At 56.5% G+C, this 19849-nt stretch overlaps 4 protein-coding genes across 7 annotated transcripts; 2 read left to right on the forward strand and 2 right to left on the reverse strand.

Annotated features, from left to right (window-relative positions):
- The first annotated feature begins 71 nt into the window (after positions 1–71).
- B3GALT4 (beta-1,3-galactosyltransferase 4) lies at positions 72–6875 on the forward strand. The gene is made up of 3 exons (XM_008543726.2): positions 72–217; positions 379–2877; positions 3770–6875. The coding sequence occupies exon 2, from the start codon at positions 402–404 to the stop codon at positions 1554–1556; it is 1155 nt and encodes a 384-aa protein (XP_008541948.1). The 5' UTR covers positions 72–217; positions 379–401; the 3' UTR covers positions 1557–2877; positions 3770–6875.
- WDR46 (WD repeat domain 46) lies at positions 2109–9757 on the reverse strand. Its single transcript, XM_008543724.2, has 15 exons — positions 9500–9757; positions 9189–9401; positions 9007–9087; positions 8750–8862; positions 8538–8625; positions 8338–8399; positions 7978–8082; positions 7741–7891; positions 7481–7616; positions 7203–7302; positions 3257–3570; positions 3012–3106; positions 2753–2848; positions 2489–2602; positions 2109–2376 (listed from the first exon to the last, which is right to left on the reverse strand). Exons 1-15 carry the CDS (start codon positions 9656–9658, stop codon positions 2275–2277), a joined length of 1929 nt encoding a protein of 642 aa, XP_008541946.1. The 5' UTR covers positions 9659–9757; the 3' UTR covers positions 2109–2274.
- Positions 9758–9888: 131 nt separating this feature from the next.
- On the forward strand, positions 9889–11323 carry PFDN6 (prefoldin subunit 6). The gene is made up of 5 exons (XM_008543723.2): positions 9889–10013; positions 10160–10310; positions 10564–10634; positions 10716–10840; positions 11092–11323. Exons 2-5 carry the CDS (start codon positions 10247–10249, stop codon positions 11219–11221), a joined length of 390 nt encoding a protein of 129 aa, XP_008541945.1. The 5' UTR covers positions 9889–10013; positions 10160–10246; the 3' UTR covers positions 11222–11323.
- An 820-nt stretch (positions 11324–12143) lies between these two features.
- On the reverse strand, positions 12144–19784 carry RGL2 (ral guanine nucleotide dissociation stimulator like 2). Of its 4 annotated transcripts, none has more exons than XR_011529684.1 (18): positions 19223–19757; positions 18796–18995; positions 17430–17513; positions 16992–17170; positions 16811–16861; positions 16432–16729; positions 15911–16162; positions 15724–15827; positions 15548–15632; positions 15397–15465; positions 15139–15213; positions 14517–14549; positions 14275–14396; positions 14083–14178; positions 13888–13999; positions 13489–13682; positions 12946–13060; positions 12144–12820 (listed from the first exon to the last, which is right to left on the reverse strand). XR_011529684.1 is itself a non-coding variant. In XM_070584362.1 (18 exons), exons 2-18 carry the CDS (start codon positions 18952–18954, stop codon positions 12609–12611), a joined length of 2337 nt encoding a protein of 778 aa, XP_070440463.1. In that variant the 5' UTR covers positions 18955–18995; positions 19223–19784; the 3' UTR covers positions 12144–12608. The 4 variants fall into 4 exon arrangements, 2 of the variants coding, with proteins under 2 accessions (XP_070440463.1, XP_070440462.1); XM_070584362.1 differs by having other exon boundaries at positions 13489–13779; positions 19223–19784; XR_011529683.1 differs by lacking the exon at positions 18796–18995 and having other exon boundaries at positions 19223–19723.
- Between the last annotated feature and the right edge of the window lie 65 nt (positions 19785–19849).

Below are 19849 nucleotides of genomic sequence, written 5' to 3' on the forward strand. Positions count from 1 at the left end.
CGTGTCCCGGCAAAAACCCCCACTTCATACCGCGCTACATCCGGCGGCCCGCGCTGTTGCGAAGTTTCCGGGGGATGCAGTGAGCGCGCAGCGCCGCTCTATCCCAGGGAAGGGGGCGGGACCCAGCCGCCGCCGAGGGAGGGGAGGGAGCGCCTGGTGCAGCAGCCAGCCGCCAGCCTTCGAGCCATCTGGTTGGCAGCCGGGCTGCAACGACAAGGTAACCTCCCCGCAGCTCCGGCCGTGCCGGCTTCCGCGTTTCGGCACCTTCCGGCGCCGGAACCGGCCGCGCGCTCTGCCCGCCGCATCCTAGGCGGGGCCCCCGGTTGGAGACCCAGGCCACGGAGAGCTGGGCTCACTGCCCTCCATCTTTCCCTCCAGATCCCCTCGGACTGCGCCACACCATGCCCCTCAGCCTATTCCGGCGCTTTCTCCTTGCCGTCCTGCTGCTGGTGATTGTCTGGACCCTCTTTGGGCCCTCAGGCATCGGGGAGGAGCTGCTGAGCCTCTCGCTAGCCTCCCTGCTCCCAGCCCCGGCTTCGCCCGGACCGCCCCTGGCCCTGCCCCGCCTCTTAATCCCCAACGAGGAGGCGTGCGGTGGGCCCGGCGCCCCTCCCTTCCTGCTAATCCTCGTGTGCACGGCCCCGGAGAACCTGAACCAAAGAAACGCCATTCGAGCCTCGTGGGGCGGGCTGCGCGAGGCCCGAGGGCTCAGGGTGCAGACTCTTTTTCTTCTAGGAGAATCGAGCTGGCGGCATCTCACCGGGGTCTCCCACGAGAACGACCTGGCACGGGAGTCAGCGGCCCAGGGGGACATCGTGCAGGCGGCCTTCCAGGACTCCTACCGAAACCTTACCCTCAAGACTCTCAGCGGGCTGAACTGGGCCGACAAACACTGCCCCATGGCCCGCTACATCCTCAAGACCGACGATGATGTGTTTGTGAACGTCCCGGAGCTTGTATCAGAGCTGGTCCGGCGAGGGGGCCGTTGGGAACAATGGGAGAAGGGCATGGAACCACAGAGAGACCCTGAGGTTGGACATGAAGAGCAGGAAGGCGGCGGCCCCACTTTGGGGAGCCAGCCAGTGCCTCTTTTGTACCTGGGACGTGTGCACTGGTGGGTGCACCCCTCTCGGACCCCAGGGGCTAAGCACTGGATATCAGAGGAGCAGTGGCCTCCCACCTGGGGCCCCTTTCCACCCTATGCCTCAGGCACAGGCTATGTGCTGTCAGCTTCTGCTGTGCAGCTCGTCCTGAAGGTGGCCAGCCGGGCACCCCTTCTGCCACTGGAAGATGTCTTTGTGGGGGTAAGTGCCCGACGAGGAGGCCTCACACCAACCCACTGTGTCAAGCTGGCTGGTGCCACACACTACCCCCTGGACCGGTGCTGCTATGGGAGATTCCTGCTGACATCCCACAGATTGGACCCCTGGAAGATGCAAGAAGCCTGGAAGCTGGTGGGCGGCTCTGATGGGGAAAGGACTGCACCCTTCTGCTCCTGGCTTGAGGGAGTCCTGGGCCTCCTGCGGTGTCGGGTAATAGCCTGGCTTCACAGCTGAGAGTGCCTGGGACCACATGAGAGGAGTGAGGAGCAGAGGGTCCAGCCAGCACCCCCACGTCCTTTTCTCTCCCAGGCCTAATGGCAGGGGCCCTGGCTGGCTGCAGCTGATCAGTCTGTCACTGAAGACTGAGGGATACAGGAGAAACCTAGAGGCCTGGCTGGCCAGCCCCAGAGATGGTCATCAGGAAGAAACAACAAAACAATGCTGGGGTGGCTCTCTCCAGCCATGGCAGGAGGCGCACAAGCCCCTCAATAAACTTGTCTCTCTACCTCTTCGAGTGCAGTGTGGTCCTCACCAGAGTCCCAGAACACAAACCTGGGAGCCTAGAGACTGCCAGATCCTGCTGGATGGGAAGGACATCTCCAGGGACATGGAAGAGAGAGGACAGCCTCTCTGAGGAGAAAGGTCCCTTAACAGCAAGGCTAAGGCCACAGCAACTACAAGATATGGGGCAGGGGTAGAGGCAAGACACCACAACCCCTCAGATCCTAGAGTAGCCCTATGCTGGGCAAGGGGAGGAGAACAGGTCCACAGGACGATCCAGACACATTATCCAAAAACCACCTTCTTCTTTAATACCAACCCACCCCAGGAGCCAGCTCTCCAGCTGCCATTGGAGAAGAGGCATATTGCCCCCTCCTTATTCCAGGGACAGGGCCATTTCGCCACAGGCGATCTTGGGGAGAGATTGTTCCCAGGCCCCCCTGGAGCTAGCTCAGCGCACAAATCTGTCCAGGGCAGATGGCCGGGGCCCCAGGGGCATGGCCTTCTTCTCTTGCTTCTGCGCCTGCTGCTCCAGGCTCTGCCGGACTTTTTCCTGGGTGAGGAGACAGGGTCAAGCTAAGAAAGGGCAAGCCAGCAAGGCCAGAGGCACAAGCAGGAGGGTGCAGCCCGTGGGAGGCCTGGCCCACCTCCCAGTGCTCATTTACCCGGTGCTCTTCATCCATGACCTTCCTCTTCCTCTTCACCAGGCTTGCTGTCGAGCTTCGGCCCTTCTGTTTTGGCTTTGGCTGGAAGGGAGCCTTGGCCTCGGGGTCATAGCCCTGAGGGAGAGGACAGGAGTGAAATCTCTAACAGCCTCGGAGGGAGAGAACTGTGGCAGCACCCACCTGCTGCACCGCACTTCTGGGGACATGGTGGGGAGAGGACGTGGGGGTAAGGAGGGCCTGAGCACTCAGGGGCCTGCTCCCTACCAGCCTCTCTATCCGCTCCTTCTTCTCCTGCTCCAAAGAGATGACATCAACCTCTGCCAGGGCTCGTGGATCCAGACAAATGAGTTCTGCAGGTACCTGGAGGTGTCACAGAGGAACAAGAATGGGTAAGGAGCCACAGGAGGGTGACCCCAAAGAGGGATAGAATTTAGGGAGGCCAATGAGTCCCACTCTTCCAAGACCCTCGGCATGGGGAGCTCTCCCTACCTCCAGTCCCAAAGCACAGACAGCAAGTCCTCACCTTCTCCAGCAGGGCCTTCACCTCCCACTCCTGGCGCTGTTTGCGGCTCCTGTACGGGTTACTCTCTAGGCCGTCAAAGTTGGGCTCAGCAGCCCCTGGAGGGAGGGAGGAGCAAGGAGCCATAAATAGGAACCCAGTCCAGCAGCTCCAGCCAACCAAGCCCCTTTGCTCCTGGCTGTCTTGGGCTCACTCAAACTGCTACCCAGAGTTCACTCACTTTGAGCCCCACCCCCTGGTTCACTCACCAGGGACCAGCATGCTGGTGATGCCCCCACTGTGCCCCACCCCCAGCACATCTTCAAAGGGGCAGAACTGAAGGCCGTGCACATGGCCTGAGAGCCGGTGGGTGAGGTAGGGCTGCTCCAGGGAGGGTGGGCTGGCCTTGCCCGGCCCAGCCCATATGTTGACCACATCACTCATTCCTGCAGCCAGAAGTCCCCGCTGGGAGAAGGCCAGGTGCCCTGCTCCCTGGGGCAGGGTCCGAGCGCTCAGAGGCTGGAAGGTCCCTCGCAAGTCAAAGATCTTCAGCTGGTGGTCCAGGCCAGAGGTGGCCATGTGCCTGGGGGAAAGGGGGAGATCACTTAATCTGTAGTATGGGCTTAGTGAGCAGGCCTGTGGCCAAATCCAGGCATCAAGTCTGGTTGGGGAGAAAAAGACTAATAATGATAGTAACCACTACCATCACAGCAAACACTCCACAGGCATCTTCTCAGTTATGTGTCATATAACTCAGCACTATTTGTATTTCTCTTTTACAGATGAGGAATCTGAAGCCCAGAGAAAAGAGATCAGGGTGAGTGGAGGAGCTAGAATTCAAGTCAGGCCTGTTTCTTTACTATCTGCCCTCTTACCTACTCAAGACGTGTGACCAAAGGGAGAACGCACTGGACAGTCTGTATCTAAACGTGCTGTTCCACTGCACGGACAGGCCGCACAGCGGCTCAGCGAAGAGAAGGACTGACCACGGGGGCGGGGAGGACTTCGTGGGAAATTTGGAATTTGAGTCTTTCTAGGTGGTTCTCAAGAAAGGACAAGAAACTGAGATATAGCAGGTACAAATGACTTAACATCAGAGTGTGGACACAGAAGGACAGAGGCAGACGTTTGTTTTCAGGAGTGGTGGGAAATATGGTCAGGAGTATCAGGAGGGGACAAATTGCAGGGGCTTTTGAAAGTCAGACTGAGGACTCAGTCCCCAACACTGCTCTCCAGCATGACAAGCCACAGGGTGAGGACTGCATGGACCTGAGCAACACCCCTGGGAAGCAATGAAGCCATGCACTAGGGGGCCCTGCCCCGCCCCCTCTTTCCCTGCAAGGAGGGCGGGCAAGGCTGGGGACCAACCCCTCCAAGCAATCGTGCACCTTCAGAGGGTGGAGCTTCTACCTGCGTTCAAGTTCTTCCTCAGAGGAGGCTGAAGGGGACCCACCAGGCCAGCGGATGCATGTTTGCCAAGGGGTCAAGGCCTCTCTTTCTAGCCTTGGCTGTGAACCCAGGAGAAGGGGACTGAAGAGTTCCTATGAGCAGAGACTTGCCCTGTGATGGGGCCAAATAGAGGCAGTTAGCTACTTCTCCAGACAAGACAAGACAATGAGGGCCCCAACTCCACCAGAAGCAAGGGCCATCAGTGCAAACCAGGAATTAACTGAGGGCTCCTGAGACACAGGGCCACACCCTTCAGTGAGCCAACAACTGAGAGGCACATGCTGGCTCCTCACCCCATACACGCCCACCTTCCACACAGGGATCCCCGGTGCCAGTACCAGCTCGCTGGCCAGATGGGCATCCAGGCCACACTACCCTGCTACTAAACTTGCAAGAAACAGTCCAGCTTTGAGAATCCAATCCAATCCTAGTGCAAGCTTCCAAGAAAGCCTCTTGAGGAAGACAGTAAGCCTCATCTCTGGAGCCTCTGTGGCTTGTCTAAGGCACTGCTGAGGAGAACCAGAGACAAGCAGGGGTGGGCCTAAGATCAGGGACCAGAGCCCTTCAGCATCAAGATGTTGACCAGACCTCGGTGGACTAACCGATTAAGCCCTGGGCACAGGAGCAGCTGACCCGGGCAGCCCGGGGAAGGCAAGCTACAGCTTCGGTCCAGGGCCCACAGAGGGCAGAAAACCTCGGGACAGGCCTCCCTACTCTAGCAGAACCGCGCTGGCACAGATACGGACTAAAAGGGCGGAACCAAACCACTTGTCCACAAAGATACAACTATGGGACGCCAAGGGGGTCTGAGCGGCTGGCAGGCTTTCATAAGTTGGTGGCCACTGGGCTTTTCCTTTTCCTGTTTTTCCTTAAAACCACTTAAAAATAAAGTTCTATAGTTTATACTTAATGCAGATGATGCCTGGGCAGCAGTGTATAAGGAGGAGAGCAGCTGTGGAAAAGATTGTTCTGGCAGCACACCCAGGACACGGCAGGAGGAAGAACTGGAGGCTGGAAATGCTGTTAGCATCATGCATGCCCATGGAGACAGCAAGGATGGAGAGCAGACTTGGAGGGACCCTTGAGGGGAACAACAGTCAGAACATCACAGGGGTCATGAGTAGTCATGAAATGATGCCACCAAAGCAAGTAGCAGAGCCTGGACACCCAGAACGCACTCAGTGATCGGTGCTTTTGATTCCTGCTATTACTGATGGCTGAAAAACACATGGTGGAGTAGCTAGAGGTATTAAAAAAGTCATATTTTAGGTGACAGGAAAATGTGGCAGAAAGGGAGCAGGCAAGGAGGAACTTTGGGAGAGAAGTGACCTATCCAGGGATGGACACATGCAGTCTGGGGTTCTAGAAGACAACCGAGTAGAAACTAATGTATCACCTGGCCAATGATTCCCGGAAACCAGAGCCACCTGTTTTTGTAAATAAAGTGCGTGAAACACCACGCTAGGGCAGGCTCAATGGCAATGCATCCTTATACCCCCAGAACCTTAGTGCAGAGCCCAGCCTGCAGCAGGTGCCCAATGAATGCCTGACAGATAAAAGGAGTTAGAGGAAAACACATGGGAATTTGTGTGGAAACAGTCTGCCAGATCCAGACATACATACGGATCACAACAGCTGTGGAAATGCCAGTACTCTCTCAGGAAGAGCAGAGATTCAAAGCGGACCCATCACCCCTCCCCTCACGGCACCAGCCAGACCTAAAGAGCACAATCATCTTCACTGAGGACGAGAATGAAAGACGGTGCTCCCTATTCTCCGGGCACCACACTAAACTCTCCGTGCCTTAATTAATGTCTACCAGCGCTCTATGAGCTAAGCCCAGGGCTGGGCAGACTACAGCCCATGAGCCAAACAAAGCCGCCCACCACCTATCTCTGAACAGCCTATAAGCTAAGTTTTAAGCAGTTGGAAAAAAATCAAAAGAATAATATTGTGAGATGTGAAAATTAAAGAAAACTCAACTTTCAGTGTCCACAAATAAAGTTTTATTGGAACACAACCACATTCCTTCCTTTACTTATTCTGTGGCTGCTTTTGCATTATAAGAGGACGGTAAAGTGGCCAAGATAGACACCGTGTATGGCGTCTTATCGCTTCGCACTGCTGCCTGGCATGCGACAAGTCTCGGTGACATGGTTATAATTTGACAGCATTTTGAGCACCTCACAGACCACCTATCTCATCATTTATCTGTGTGAAAAGATGTTTCCAAAGATAAAATATAGAAAATCTCTCTACAGATCAGCATTAACAGACAAACATTTGCAATTGAGTTTGGTGATCTGGAACACTAACTTTGAACCTCAATTAAGCAAAATGTTATCTTCAAAAAGAGGAATCTAATTCTTCCCGTTTGTAGACCTGTACTACAAAAATATTGTATTAAATTATTATATTTTGTATTTCGTTGCTTAAAAATTTGTGCTTTGTTTTCTCTGTTGTTATCTACTTACATAATACGCTTGATTTTGCCTCTTGGCCAGCAAAGCCTAAAATATTTACCACCTGGCCCTTTACAGAAAAAGTTTGCTGAGCTAGACACTCATGTCCCCACTCTCAGGGTGAGGAAGATGTGGCACAGAGAGGTTATGTAACTTGCCCACACTTACATGGCTGGTCAATGGTAACATCAGGATTCATCTAGGCAGCCTGGCTGCAGAGTCTGTGCTGCTGAAGGCACACTGACTTCTACGCCTTTCTGCCCAGCTGTGACCCCAGCACCTCATGACCAAACAAGTGACTTACGTGCCTGTAGAATCTACAGCCACAGCCCGGACCCCACCACGGTGACAGAGAATCTTCGCCAGTGGCTCCTTCACGGCTGGACTCCATAAGGACACAGTACCTGGAAGTCAGACGAAGAGAGCTGAAGTTACTAATAGGGCACTGAGGTGATTAAACCTGGGGAAAATGGGGACTCAAGGCCAAGAGGTAACAAGAGAGGGAAGTAAAGTATTGGTGAAGTACAATATAGAACAAAGCACGTCAGGATAGTCAGAGTCAAAGCCCAGCCAGGGACAGACCATTGCTGTGTCCGAGATGGATGACGGCATTGTAAGGGTTCTGAGTCATGACGTCGAGCCGTCCAGCCCGAGCATTCAGAGCTGCCACTATCTTTCCCACTGACACATCCAGGTAGGTCAGAAACCCCGTCTCCGACTATAAGAGGGAGAGAGAGAGAATGAGTCCCGATTGCCCTCTGTCCTCCCTCTGCCATGATCCCAGAGGAGGGGCGGTCTTCTCAGGAGCTGCCACCTCGTCCCTGTGCTCCTCAGCCACTCACAGCTGTGGCCAGGAGGAAGTGGAAAGGCAGGAACTCAAGTCGAGTGATGCGGTCACAGCGGCGGATGCAGTGGAGCTCGATGCCCTGGTTGTCGTAGATGTGAAGCCAGCGGTTCTGAGCGACAGCAAGCAGTGCCTCTGAGTGCAGAAACCTGGGAGGAGGGCACGAACGGTTCAGTGGGAAAGGGGGTCATGGGCTGTCACTCAATCAGGGATGGGCTGTCTCACTCCCACTGACCGGATGTCCCGCACAGCTTCCATGACATTGATCTCACACATGAGCTTCTTTGTCACCCAGTCAAGGGCGGCCACATGACCCCGGCGCCCTCCAAAAGCCAGGTGCCTGTTGGAGGTGAGGGACAGGCAGGGTGTCAGTGCAGGGGAGCGCCTGACTCAGACCTGTTGAGGTCTGCCCCAGGCCAGCCCCTCCTCCCCAGGTGAGAGGAAAGGTGTTGTACAAGCTCACTCTCACAGGTGAGCAAATCCCAGGAGCTGCCCCACTCCAAACACACGGTGGTGTGGCTGAGGCGGGCATGGCTGAAGTGACGAGGAGACAGGCCTATGTCCTAGTTCCAGAGTCACTGGAATGCAACCTTACCTCCCAGTTCGAGAGTAATTCAACCTGTAGGGTCCAAACTGTCTCAAGTTCAAGTCAAAATGCTGGGAAAGTAAAGAGTTAAAAAAAAAAAATCATGAAAGAATTGGCTCCTTTCAGTAATTCCCTCTTCTAGTCCCCACTTCCATCTTGCTCTGCACCACCAATCAACTCATTGGCCCCCTTTCCACCCTCAGGCTCACCTTGGCTGCACTTGCAATGTCCACAGCCTCCACGATGTCTGCCTGGCGTATCTTTGCTGTGTCCTCCCCATCCTCCCCTTCCAGAAAGCTGCAAGTGAGTGTTAGGGTTGCAGTAAAGCTTCCTAATATGAAGTCAGTGTACCAACATAAAAATGAGAAAGGAGAGTCCCATAAAGCAGAGGCTGGGGAGCCCCACATTAGGGTCCACTTACCCAGGTTCCTCAGCAAGCAGCAGCTCAGAACGAGCAGCTTTGACACTTATTTCCTCTTCCTCAGCTTCAGCCACCTCAAGTCGGCTTCGGGTTTTGGACTTAGAATGTGGCAGCTATAACATCGTTGGTGGTAGAGGAGAGCGAGACAAACCAGAGAATATGTGAAGGCACAAGAGAGCCACCTGGCCCCACCTCCATCCAACTCACCCAGACACTCTCAGCCTGCAACCCCTCCCTACTCTCCGGCTGGTCCTCACCTTTTTGGATTTGTCAATGCGACAGAACTTCTGAGCCAACTCCAAAGGGACGGGAGCGGGGCCTGGAAATGGGTCCTGCGCCTGGGGCAGTGAGGAGGCAATTAACAGACAGGCTCGGGTTGACCCCAACACTCGCACCCTCAAAGCACTTGCCCCCACACCATATCAGGTCCCAGGCTCACCCCGGACAAACTCCGCTCAGGCTCCGGATTCCTCCGTTCTCGGGGTTTCTTCGGGAGTTGGGGCTTCTTGGAGATCCGAGACTTCTTCGGGATGTAAGCCTTCTTGGACCTTTGGGGGCGGAGCTCTCGATTCCTCTTCTTGTTACCAGGGGGCCCTGGAGAGGCTGCGGCAGCTGTCGGAGTGGTCTCTTCCTCCCAGTATCGCCGCGGTTTCTACCGGCAGATCAGGAGCCCTGATACTCCGCTGCCCGCGCCCCGCCCCTCCAACCCCGCAGTTAAAAACTTCCCTTCCACCCCAGGGAGGCCTCTACCTTCTTCTTGGACTGAAATTTGACGTTCTTGGGCGGGACATCCCTGCCCGGCTTGGGGGCCGTCTCCATCCAGCCCACCCCAACCACGATCCACGTGCAAACTCCTCTCAGCTGTCCCACAGTCGGCTTGGGAACTCCCGGAAGTCCTCTGGCCCTCATCCAATCAGCACGCACCAGGTCTGAAGCCTTCCAGGCGCCATCTTGAGTGAGGGCGCGCTCTCTGTGGAGGGGCGGGACAGCCTTGGCGTCGCCCTCTGGGGGCGGCAGCTTTTGCCTGAGTAATGAAAGAAAGGCAAGTCCGGGGCCAGGACCCAAGGAACGGAGCAGTTTCTTTTTCCAGCTTCATTTCCCCATCTTGCCTAAAACCTTCCGAGGCCAGTCTTTTTAGCAGAACACCACTCTTTAAACACGTCAAAACTACAGTTCCCGGCATGCGTCAGAAGACAGCTTCCGGCGCCGTCTTTTCCCAGCAGTCTTTGTTTACTTCCGGGTTTATTAATACTGAAGGGAGAACGTGAGTAGCGTAGCGTGTTGGTTGAGGGGTTTGGGGTCTCGTTTCGCCCGCAACCGTCTGGGGCCGAGGCAGAGTCCGTATCCGTGACGCGGAGAGGCTGCGGTGACCCGAGAGGCTGCCTCTCAAGAGCGCTGTCATTTCCGCAGGCCAGGCCAGAAAGGGGAGCTAGGGCGCCTTCCAGAGTGTGAGACCCAGCGCCCCTCGCCCGCTCCCCGCAGGTTTCCGTCCCCGCCATGGCTGAGCTGATCCAGAAGAAGCTGCAGGGAGAAGTGGAGAAATACCAACAGCTACAGAAGGGTAAGGGAGCAGGATCGGTGTAGCCTCGCCCCAGTCGCCTCACTGACTCAGAACCCAAACCAGGATGTTTTCTGCCGCACCCAGGCCCCAGCGTGCAGCCCCTTTCCCGCCCACTGACCGCGGCCTCCATCCTTGTCCACTTCCTCAGCTCCGTTTTCTTCTGACCAGGATTGTGGGGCGGGGTGTGTGCGTGTGGGGGGGTGTCGAGTGGCACATTTGATGTCTCTCATCAACTCCTTTCTTCCACCCCCAGACTTGAGTAAATCTATGTCAGGGCGGCAGAAGCTTGAGGCGCAGCTAACAGAAAATAATATCGTGAAGGAGGTGAGAAACTGGGATTTGTGGGTCGAGGAGGGACCTGTCCTGGCAATGATTCTGATCATATATATCCCATTCCTCCATTAGGAACTGGCCCTACTGGATGGGTCCAACGTGGTCTTTAAACTTCTGGGTCCAGTGCTGGTCAAACAGGAGCTGGGGGAGGCTCGGGCCACAGTGGGGAAGAGGCTGGACTACATCACAGCTGAAATGTGAGTCCTTGCTCCACTGCCCTGTGGCGCAGGTGACACCGCTGGAGTAGAGGTGTTGAGGAGCCATGTAGAGTAGCTCTCCAGAGTAGCCCCCAGTTGTCCGGTTCCTCCAACCCCTTCCCTTTTAACCCCCTTCTCCTCCCTCCCCTAGATCTCAAGTGTTCCACCAATCTCTTTCTTGCCTTCAGCACCCTCAGTAGTAACTCTCACTCATTTCTCCTTGTTTCTTTGTCTCTCTTGCCTGTCCTCAGTAAACGATACGAATCCCAGCTCCGAGACCTTGAGCGGCAGTCAGAGCAACAGAGGGAGACCCTTGCTCAGCTGCAGCAGGAGTTCCAGCGGGCCCAGGCGGCAAAGGCAGGGGCTCCTGGGAAGGCCTGACCCCGTGGTGGGGGGAAGGGGAGGGGAGGGAACGAGGCAGCTCTAGGGTCTATACCGTAGCTAATAAAATGTGAAAACCCCTGGCTGTTTTCTGACCAGCCACTTCTGTTGTAATTGTCTCCATCCATTCCCCTGGCCCTTTCCACTGTATATGTACATCACCTACATTACTCCCTCAGGTCCAGATTTTTGGAACTGCAATCTTTCTATGGCAGAGGAATCCTTCTTTCTCGAGACTAAAATTTGAAATGTTTCAAACCTACTACTTGCCTGTATGTACAACCGTTAACTCCCACTTATATTGGTTGGCACTCCTCTTTAGGAAATATGAGAAGGGCATTTACAATGTAACAATTGTTGGAAAGGGCAGTTTAATTGAAGAACTTACAGTTGTCTACCTGAGACCCCAGGGTAAACTGCGGTGATCCTTTTTGCTATGATTGCTTGTCATCCCCCAGGTAGCCCTGGCATCCCTCTTAATCCTTTTAAACCTCTCTCTTCCCAGAATTTGTTTGAAGATAGTTTAAACTGACTTAAAATCCCAAAACATAATGTTTTGTGATGTTTTAAGTTCTCCAAGTTTGTACATTGTCCACAAAGTTGTTCTTCCATTTCTTTGTCTTAATTTGTTTCTTAGAAACTTGCAGCCAGGGGAGGTCTTCACACTGATCACTTTAATTGGGTGGCTGCTAGTTGACATGGGTCTCTGACAACTGAGGAGAAAAATTTAAGAGCAAAGAAAGGGACCAGGGGTGGAGAAATAAGCCATTGTGAGGAAACCATTTTCCCTAGCAGCTCACTTTCAGCTCTTCGTGGGGATAGAAAACACTGGGCCCCTTCTTGTTCCATGGTGTCTGCCTTCAGCCAGCTCCCCACCCTCACTCCCAGCAGCTAGTTCCCACACACTGCAAGGACAGGGGAGTAGAATTCAGGTAGTGTTTTGGTTTATTATCTTAGTGTCACAGTGACAGGATCCCCCAGAGTAGGACAAAGAATTCCTAGTAGAACCTGCTTTGTGCCATCTCCTCCCCAGAGCTCAGAGCCTCTAGGCTTTTCCTCTCCCCTTACTTCTAGGCCTTTCCTTGGCCCTGGCATGCTAGAATATGGCTAGGAATCAGAAAATGATCCCTTTCCCCAGCACTAGCCGTGTGCTGCATTCATGGAAAGTGGGGAGCTATACACAGGTGTCCAACCTGGTTACCGAGATTACCAGTTCCTACAGGGCTGGCTCTCATGTGTCTGGTAAATTAGCAGCACTTCACTGCCCCAGGGTGGTTAGCTACCTTTCTGGATTTTTTCCCAGTGCGACATAACTGCCACCATTCAGGATGGCTACCCACATCTGGTGTGGCCACCATGAGTTTTGTGAGCCAAGAGGGCTTCCTCCTCAGAACAGTGCCCGGGCGATCTTCCTCCCTTTGGCCTTGATCCTGGGAAAGGAGCCCCCTCGTCCCTCGCTTGGGGGAGTTCCTGAGGCAGAGGGACTGCTGGTGAGGCCCAGTGTAGCGGCCGAGGGCCTTCGCCGCTGCCGCAGGAGGAAATCGTGTGAAGCTCCATCCATAGCATAGAAGACATTAGCCGAGGGTGGGATGGTCAGCTCTGTAGGTTCAGAGAGGGGGTGTCAAGCACAAACACAGTCATTCCCCCAAAAACCACCCGGATGTGGAAGCTCTCCCACTGGGGCCACCACTCTCCTGAGTCTGCCTCCCCTCACGGCCTCTGACCTCGCTCCCCTGGTAGCAGCTGCACTAGCTCATACTCCGAAGCCACCGCAGAATCACGATTGTTTTTCTTAAGGACACGACTGATGACACTTGGAGCCTTGTCCTGGCTTGTCACCTGGCACCACAGGAGACCAAAAGAGCAATAAATTGGCCATGATGACCTCTATTTCCCATCCTTTCAACCCTAGCTACTGATCCCAACCAAAAAAGGTTACCCATGTCCAGCACTTCAGAGTGAACAGGGAAACCCAATGTGGTGGCTCTCCGTACTCCACAGGCCAGCCCACATGGTGCCCAGTGAAACAGGGCTGCTTCCCTGTGGGCAACTGCTGTTGGTTAGGAAAACCTAATATGGCCACCAAAAGTTCAAGGTGCAGCAGCTAATGCAAAGTAGCCTTCAAAATAAAACAGGGCTGTGAAAACCAAAGGTCAGAATTAAAACTACAATCATCCTCCCATTTGGCTGTTCAAACCTTAGACAACATCTATCATCCCACAAGGCACCATCCTTCACCCCCACCTCCCAGCCCAGGGATCCCTCACCAAAATGCTCTTGTAGACACTGCCATCTTCCCCCAGCTCCATTTGGACGCGGATGATTCGGCAATCAGAGGCTCCTGACCCAGACCCCCCTGCCCCGTCTCCGGTCCCCCTGGAGGCCCCTTCTGTACCCCCGCTGAGCGGGGAGCCACAGGAGGCTGAGCGGCGGTGACCTCGAGAAGGCCTAGGGGAGGAGGCTGGGGGAGAGAGGTGGCTGGGGTCAGCTGGACTGTGCAGGGATGGAGTGCTTTCCAGGGCAGTGTCCAGAGACGAGACAGACGGCCACTTCATGTGCTGGGGACAAACAACATGGGGAACTGGCGTGAAGGCAGGGAGGTCAAGGAAGAAACATTCACAGAGTCAGGGTGAGTGTTGAGGTCAGAGGTCAAGAACAGAGCTCACCTGGGCTAGCCGGGTCAGCAGAGGAGCAGGGGTTCCAGGCACCTCATCTCCTCCGACACTGGGCCGGTCCCAGGAGACCAGGGGGGTGGGACCCCCAACAGAACCCAGAACCCTGGAGTGGCAGGAGATTGGGAAGGTCAGAGGAAGAAGGGCAAGTCTCTTGGAGACTTGCCCCCCAACCGCTGACTCTCTCACTCTGTCCACTGTGAGACGACCAGCATTGGCCGAAGCACCCGTGGGGCAGGAGGGTCACTGGTACCAGATGGCTCCACCTCACAGGACACACGATGGCTGAGGAGGGGGGCAATGGCCAGAGATTAGGACATGACACACTGACCCTCACACCCAGCCTGAGCCCTGGAGTCTCAACCTCACCCAGCCAGTCACCTCTGGGCCTCTGTCAGTGACCGGAGCCCCTGTAGCCACTGCTGGATATCAGGGTCAGGTCGGAGGTCATAGCCACGACATTCATTCTGGAGCCGCCGCAGCTCAGAAAGGACAGCAAACTCCTAAGAAGGAGACTTCAGACTGCAGGAGCCAAAACTCAGGGAGCCCTGACTTTCCCCTCCCTCTTCCCTTTCTGGGACACAGCTAGGGGTGTCTAGCATCCCACCCATCACTCCCCTCACCTTCCTCCGCTTGTCAAAATTGATGTATCCATTCTGCAAAGATAAGGGGGATCGGGTGAGAGTCCCAACCCTGCCACACAGAGACCATGGCCCCTCTCCCAAACACCACATCCACATCCAACTCATACACACTTCCCTCGGCCTCTTGACTCCTCCATCCCGCCCCCTCCTTCCCCTCCTGTCTCTCATGGCCTAAGCACTCTACCTTACCCTTTACATTGAACATCACTGTGTCCACTTCACAGATGAGAAAATTAAGGCTCCGAGAGGATAAGGAATTTGCCCCAGGTCCCAGTATTTGTGTATTTAACAAACTACATATGCTTACATTTCAGGTAAGGTACTCGCCAAATGTTAATTCATTTAACCCTCATAATAACGAGCTGATGTAGATACTGTCACTAGTTTCCCATTTACAGATCACTAAGGCACAAAGAGGTTAAGCAACTTGCCAAAGCAACAGAACCAGAACCCAGCAATCTGGTTGGTTCCAGGGTCCTGGCCCTCAGTGCTTAAGGGCTTAGGCACGCCTTGCAGCCCCTTTCTGGAGGGACAGCTGTGTGACCCTGAGGTCCACTTGTTCCATCATTGCAATGCACACACAAACACACACACCACTGACCTCCAGCTCATCCTTGGAGGCTGCATCCAGCATCACGAGGTCCTTCAAGAAGGTGCCAAGGTATGGGACCACACCCTGAGGTCAGAGATCAGAGTCAGACACACCTACCACAGATCTGAGGGCTCTCCATCCCTCTACTTTCCTATCCCATTGCCTCAGAGGACAAACTTAATTCTCCTCACCCACTGGGCCTCCCCTTTCCATCCCTCAGGCTGCTTCCCCCACACACTCCATGACCAACCCCCACTAGTCACTCACCCCACCCCGGGAGCCAGACCTCGGGGCTTTCTTGGAATTTGGCTCCAGCGAGGGCTGCAGCTTCACCTCCTGGTGGTGACAGAACAAGGGGATATGCGAGTGGGGCGGGGAGAGCAGGGATGGCTGGGAACGCCAGGGAATAGGGCCTTACCTGCAGGAGTAGCTCCCGGCTCTGGGAATAGTTATCCTCCTCAGAGAAAATCTGGCAAAGGCTAGAGAAGACTCTGAGACTGTCCCTGGGGGATGGAGGGCAGCAGTCTTGAGGATGGGCCTGGCTTGCCCACCCCTTCCCAGCCTGCCCCCGGTCCAGTGCCCCATCCTCCCCACCTGGCTGCTTCCCCCCAGGCTGCCCGAAGCCTGTGGATGGGGCTGGACTGCAGGGCCGATATAACAGCATAAACCGAAGAGAAGTTTCGGAGCAGACGGCACTCCTGTGGGGGTCACAGAGGGAGGCCATAGCTGTGGGACCTCTCTCCACACCACAGTCCCCATCAGGGCCGATCCTCTCTCTTACCTCTGCCACGCGGATCCACTTCTCCAGGAGCCGGGCCCTCTGAGGGGGACGGAGTGGCCGTACGGTCACCTCTCCAGGCCCCTCTCCAATTGAGGTAGCCCCCAGGACAGAACTGACCACTGCCCCTGCCACCTTATTGAACTGTGTGACAGTAGCTCGGACAGATGGGCAGAGGTGGGAATGTCCTGGCCGGTCTCTGTGCCCCCACAAGCTCCCCAGGCACTGAGAGGGGACCAGATTGAGAAACAGCTCCTGCCGGGCAGAGGTTGGAGGTTAAAGTTCATAGTCAAGTGAGGTCAGCCTTCCAGTACCAGGGGTGTAGGGATCTCAGGTAGCCAAGGAACCAGAGGGGCACAGGGCTTGAGGGAAACAACCAAGGGGAAATAGGGAAAGGTCAAAACTAGGTGGACAGAGGAGGCTGGGAGCTGGGTAGGGAAGGGCTGGAAGCAAGGAAAGGATCTGGAGTCAGGGAAGGTTAGTAAAGGGGCCAGGGGCATAGGGGTCAGAGGTCAGGGTCTCACCGCATCTAGCAGGGTCAGCTGTTCGGCCAAGTGGTCAGCGAGGAACACCAGGACATCCGTGGGGTCAGCAGGGGAATCGCCGGGGAGGGCCAGGGGCTTAGGAAGGTCGGAGGCCTGGGGGGCCACCCGGGACCGGAGGTTGCGGATGAGGTCAGCGCTGCCCCCCCCAACACCCTCCCCTGCTGCATACCCTGTACGAAGCAAGAAGCCCTCAAGCCGGTCAAGCTGACCCTTGACCTCAGAGCCAAAATCCTCAGGGTGAGAGGCCAGCCAGGTTGACAGTACAGAGATGGCTACCCTGGGAGAAGGAGAATCCAGGGGTCAGCCGTCAAGGAGCAGCTCGGGCAGACGGGCTGTGAGGTTATGAGGGCTCACTCACCCTTTAGTCCTCTCTAGTTCATCAGTAGGATGAGATTCAAGGGCCTCCAGTCTGGGGAGGGCAAGAGATTCTATCTGTCTATTTTTTCCAAACCCTCAGTGGCTTTGACTATTTGGGTGGGATTTTCTGGCTTTAGAAAATGCAGACACCTCCATGACCCTTGGACCATTATGACCCTGACCTGTCAGCCACAAGTCCAAGCAGGGCAGGTGTGGAGGTGAAGGCCCGGTGGGTGGCCAGAAAGGCTGATGTGAAGGTCACATCAGCCCCTGATGTCCGGGCATCCAGCAGGTGTCTGACCAGGGCCTCCAGAGTGCCAGCTCGGAGCCTTCGGGAGGAACGCGGGGGAGGCGTTGGGGCCTGGTGGGGGAGAGAGGACCAGTCACTCACCTTTAAACTTCAACTCTGCCCCTAGATCTCTGGGGAAAATCCCAGACCTAGGAGATGATCTAGGCTCATTATATTAAGATTCAGAGAGGGCAAAAATCTTGACCCAAGTCATACAGCAAAGTCTAGGTCTCCAGACTTTCAACCTAGCACTCTGGCCAGAAAGTCGACCAGGGGAAGGGGAACTGGGAAGTGATGGGTTAGAGGTGAGAAGCCAAAGTTATGATCTCACCAAGGGATCAAGAAGCTGATACTGGCGGCTTGTGACAGTAAAGATGGCACCATCCTCCTCCTCATCCCAGACAGACACAGGGGCCTGGAGGAGCAAGGAAGGGGAAGTCAGATAGTCCCACACCACCCCCCATTGCCCCCAGCCCTTATCCCCAGGCTCTACTCCTCCCTCTGTACCCCTCACCTGTGGTGGCGGGGGACAGTACCAGCGAGTGCGAGGGGTGGGGGGGGCTGGTGACCCCAGGTCTCCCCCACTGGGGCCCAAGCAGCCCCCCCCAAGCCGCCTCAGGGCCCGGTGGAGTCGGGGGGGTTGCAGTGGGGGAGTGGATGGAATGCAGGAACCCTGATCCTGGAGATTGCCGAAGCCCTTTCCCCCCAGAGCTGAACCCAACGCAGCAGAAAAGTAAGGTGCAAAGGAGAGGAGAGGGAAGCAAGAGAGGGAGACAGGCAGAGGCAGAGACCTTGAGAAGCTGAAACCTCAGTCACGGGCACAGCCGCATGCTCCGCCCTCCCCCGCAGGAACTGGCCAAGCTCAAAGAGGGGGTCCTTCCCCTTAGCCCCCTTCCCCCTGGCCCCTCAGCCCTGGAGACCCCCTCAAGGTGGCGGCTCCGATCCCGGTACAGGCAGGAGAAGGGGAAGTGAGGATGATGTGGGGGGGTAGACTCACAGAGTCACATGGCCCCGGCCCCTCCCCCAGCCGATCCCGAAAAACCAGCCCTGCCAGTCACCCTGACCTCACCCAGCCCCTAGACCCAGGAGTCCAGGGCCCGGGGCCCCAAATCCAACTTCTGGCCGCTCCTGAGGCCCCCAAACCTGCTCCTGGCCACCACCATTAGTCCCGGAGGAAAGCAGGTGACCACCACCCACTCAACCTGGGATCGTCCCTCGAGGTCCAAGAACCCTGGCTTCCCGCCTCCGCCCAGCGCCAGGCGGGAAATGGGGGAGGGGTCACGAAATCGAAGGGTTCCCTCCCCAATCCCAGAGTCAGAGGAGCCGGTTACTGTGGAAACAAACCCCTCCCCGCCAAACAAAAACAAGGGGAGACAGGGACCAAGACACAATGCCCAGAGAGGCAGGCACGCTCAGGCACAGGCGGAGAGGGCCAGAGACCCGCAGGAGAGCCAGCCAGCCAGACGCTCCAGACAGTAACAGGGCAGGTTCCTGCGGGCAGGTCCTGAGTCACAGTGCCACAGAGAACCACAGAAACGCCGGGACTCCCGGCAGCGGGGAGACGGGCAGACACCCAGCAGGAGGCGCGGAAATAACTGAGACAGACAGGAAGAGACGGAGGGACACAGAAACACGGAGAGAAAAGGTGGAGAGTCTCCGAAATACATACCCACTACCTCCCACCACCCGCATCTCACCTCGTCTTCTTCCTCCTCCTCCTCTTCCTCCTGCCCCCCGCCCACGCCCCGGCCACCTGGGCCCCCACCCTCTTCGGGGTCTCGACTCCGGAAGCTGCTCAGCACGACTCCCCCGGGGGGGCTCGTGTCCCAAAGCAGCCGCAGGGGCCGCGGGAGCATGGCCGAGTGAAGGAATCAGCGGGGTCGGGCCATGGGGGCGCCTGGGGAGAGACAGTAGGGGGGGCAGGTGGAGAGTCAGGTGGGCGCGGGGGAGCCAAGAGGGGAGGGACGCGGGTGAGTGTCTAGGTAACCGGATGGGAGTCCCGCAGGGAGGCGGGGGCGGGGGCGGGGGGCGACACAGGGGTAGAATAGGTCCTCTTTGCATTTTGGGGATGAGGGGGTCACGAGTACGGCAATGGGCAGGGTCATAGGGTGCTCTGGCTCTGACCTGCTCGGGAGGGGTGGGGGCAGCGCGGGTCCCGGGCCGCTGTTCCCGTCGGTCTCCGGCCCCTGACCGAGTCCCCGGACCAAGTCCTTTCCCCGGCTTTTCCGCAACCCCCTGTACCCCCCCGCAAGGCTCCCGGGCCCTCCCGCCCTTTCCGCTCCCCCCACGTCCGCCCGCTCCGAGAGCGGGAGCCAAAAAGGGAAGGAAGTGAGGACAGGAGCCAGGGCCGCGGACTAGGGGAGCGCTGGACGCCCAGGGGCCGGGACCCAGGAGCCCGGGTCCCAGCTCCGCTGTGCTCAGGCCCCCTCCATTCCGGGATCCTGGAGCCCACGTCGCGCCGCACTGTATTGGGATAAAGATTCCAGTCTTCAGCCCCCAGGGGAGGGCAAGAGCAGAGTTTGACATTCCCCTGCCCCACACAACGTCATGGCGAGAACTCCCGCTGGCAGCGTTTCAGGCGAGGAGAGACCCATTCCTCCACCCACAGGGTTACAGTCCGCACCCCCACCCACGCGTGCAGCGGACGGAAATCCACTCCGGGTTTTCCGAAGAGCCCTGGGTGGCCGCCCTCTCGTAAGGGGGCGGAGCAGGAAGCCGCCGCATCCGGCTCCAGAGTCGGCGCTCCGGGGT

The sequence above is a fragment of the Equus przewalskii genome, chromosome 19 (genome assembly GCF_037783145.1).
Source record: "Equus przewalskii isolate Varuska chromosome 19, EquPr2, whole genome shotgun sequence".
Taxonomy (NCBI): domain Eukaryota; kingdom Metazoa; phylum Chordata; class Mammalia; order Perissodactyla; family Equidae; genus Equus; species Equus przewalskii.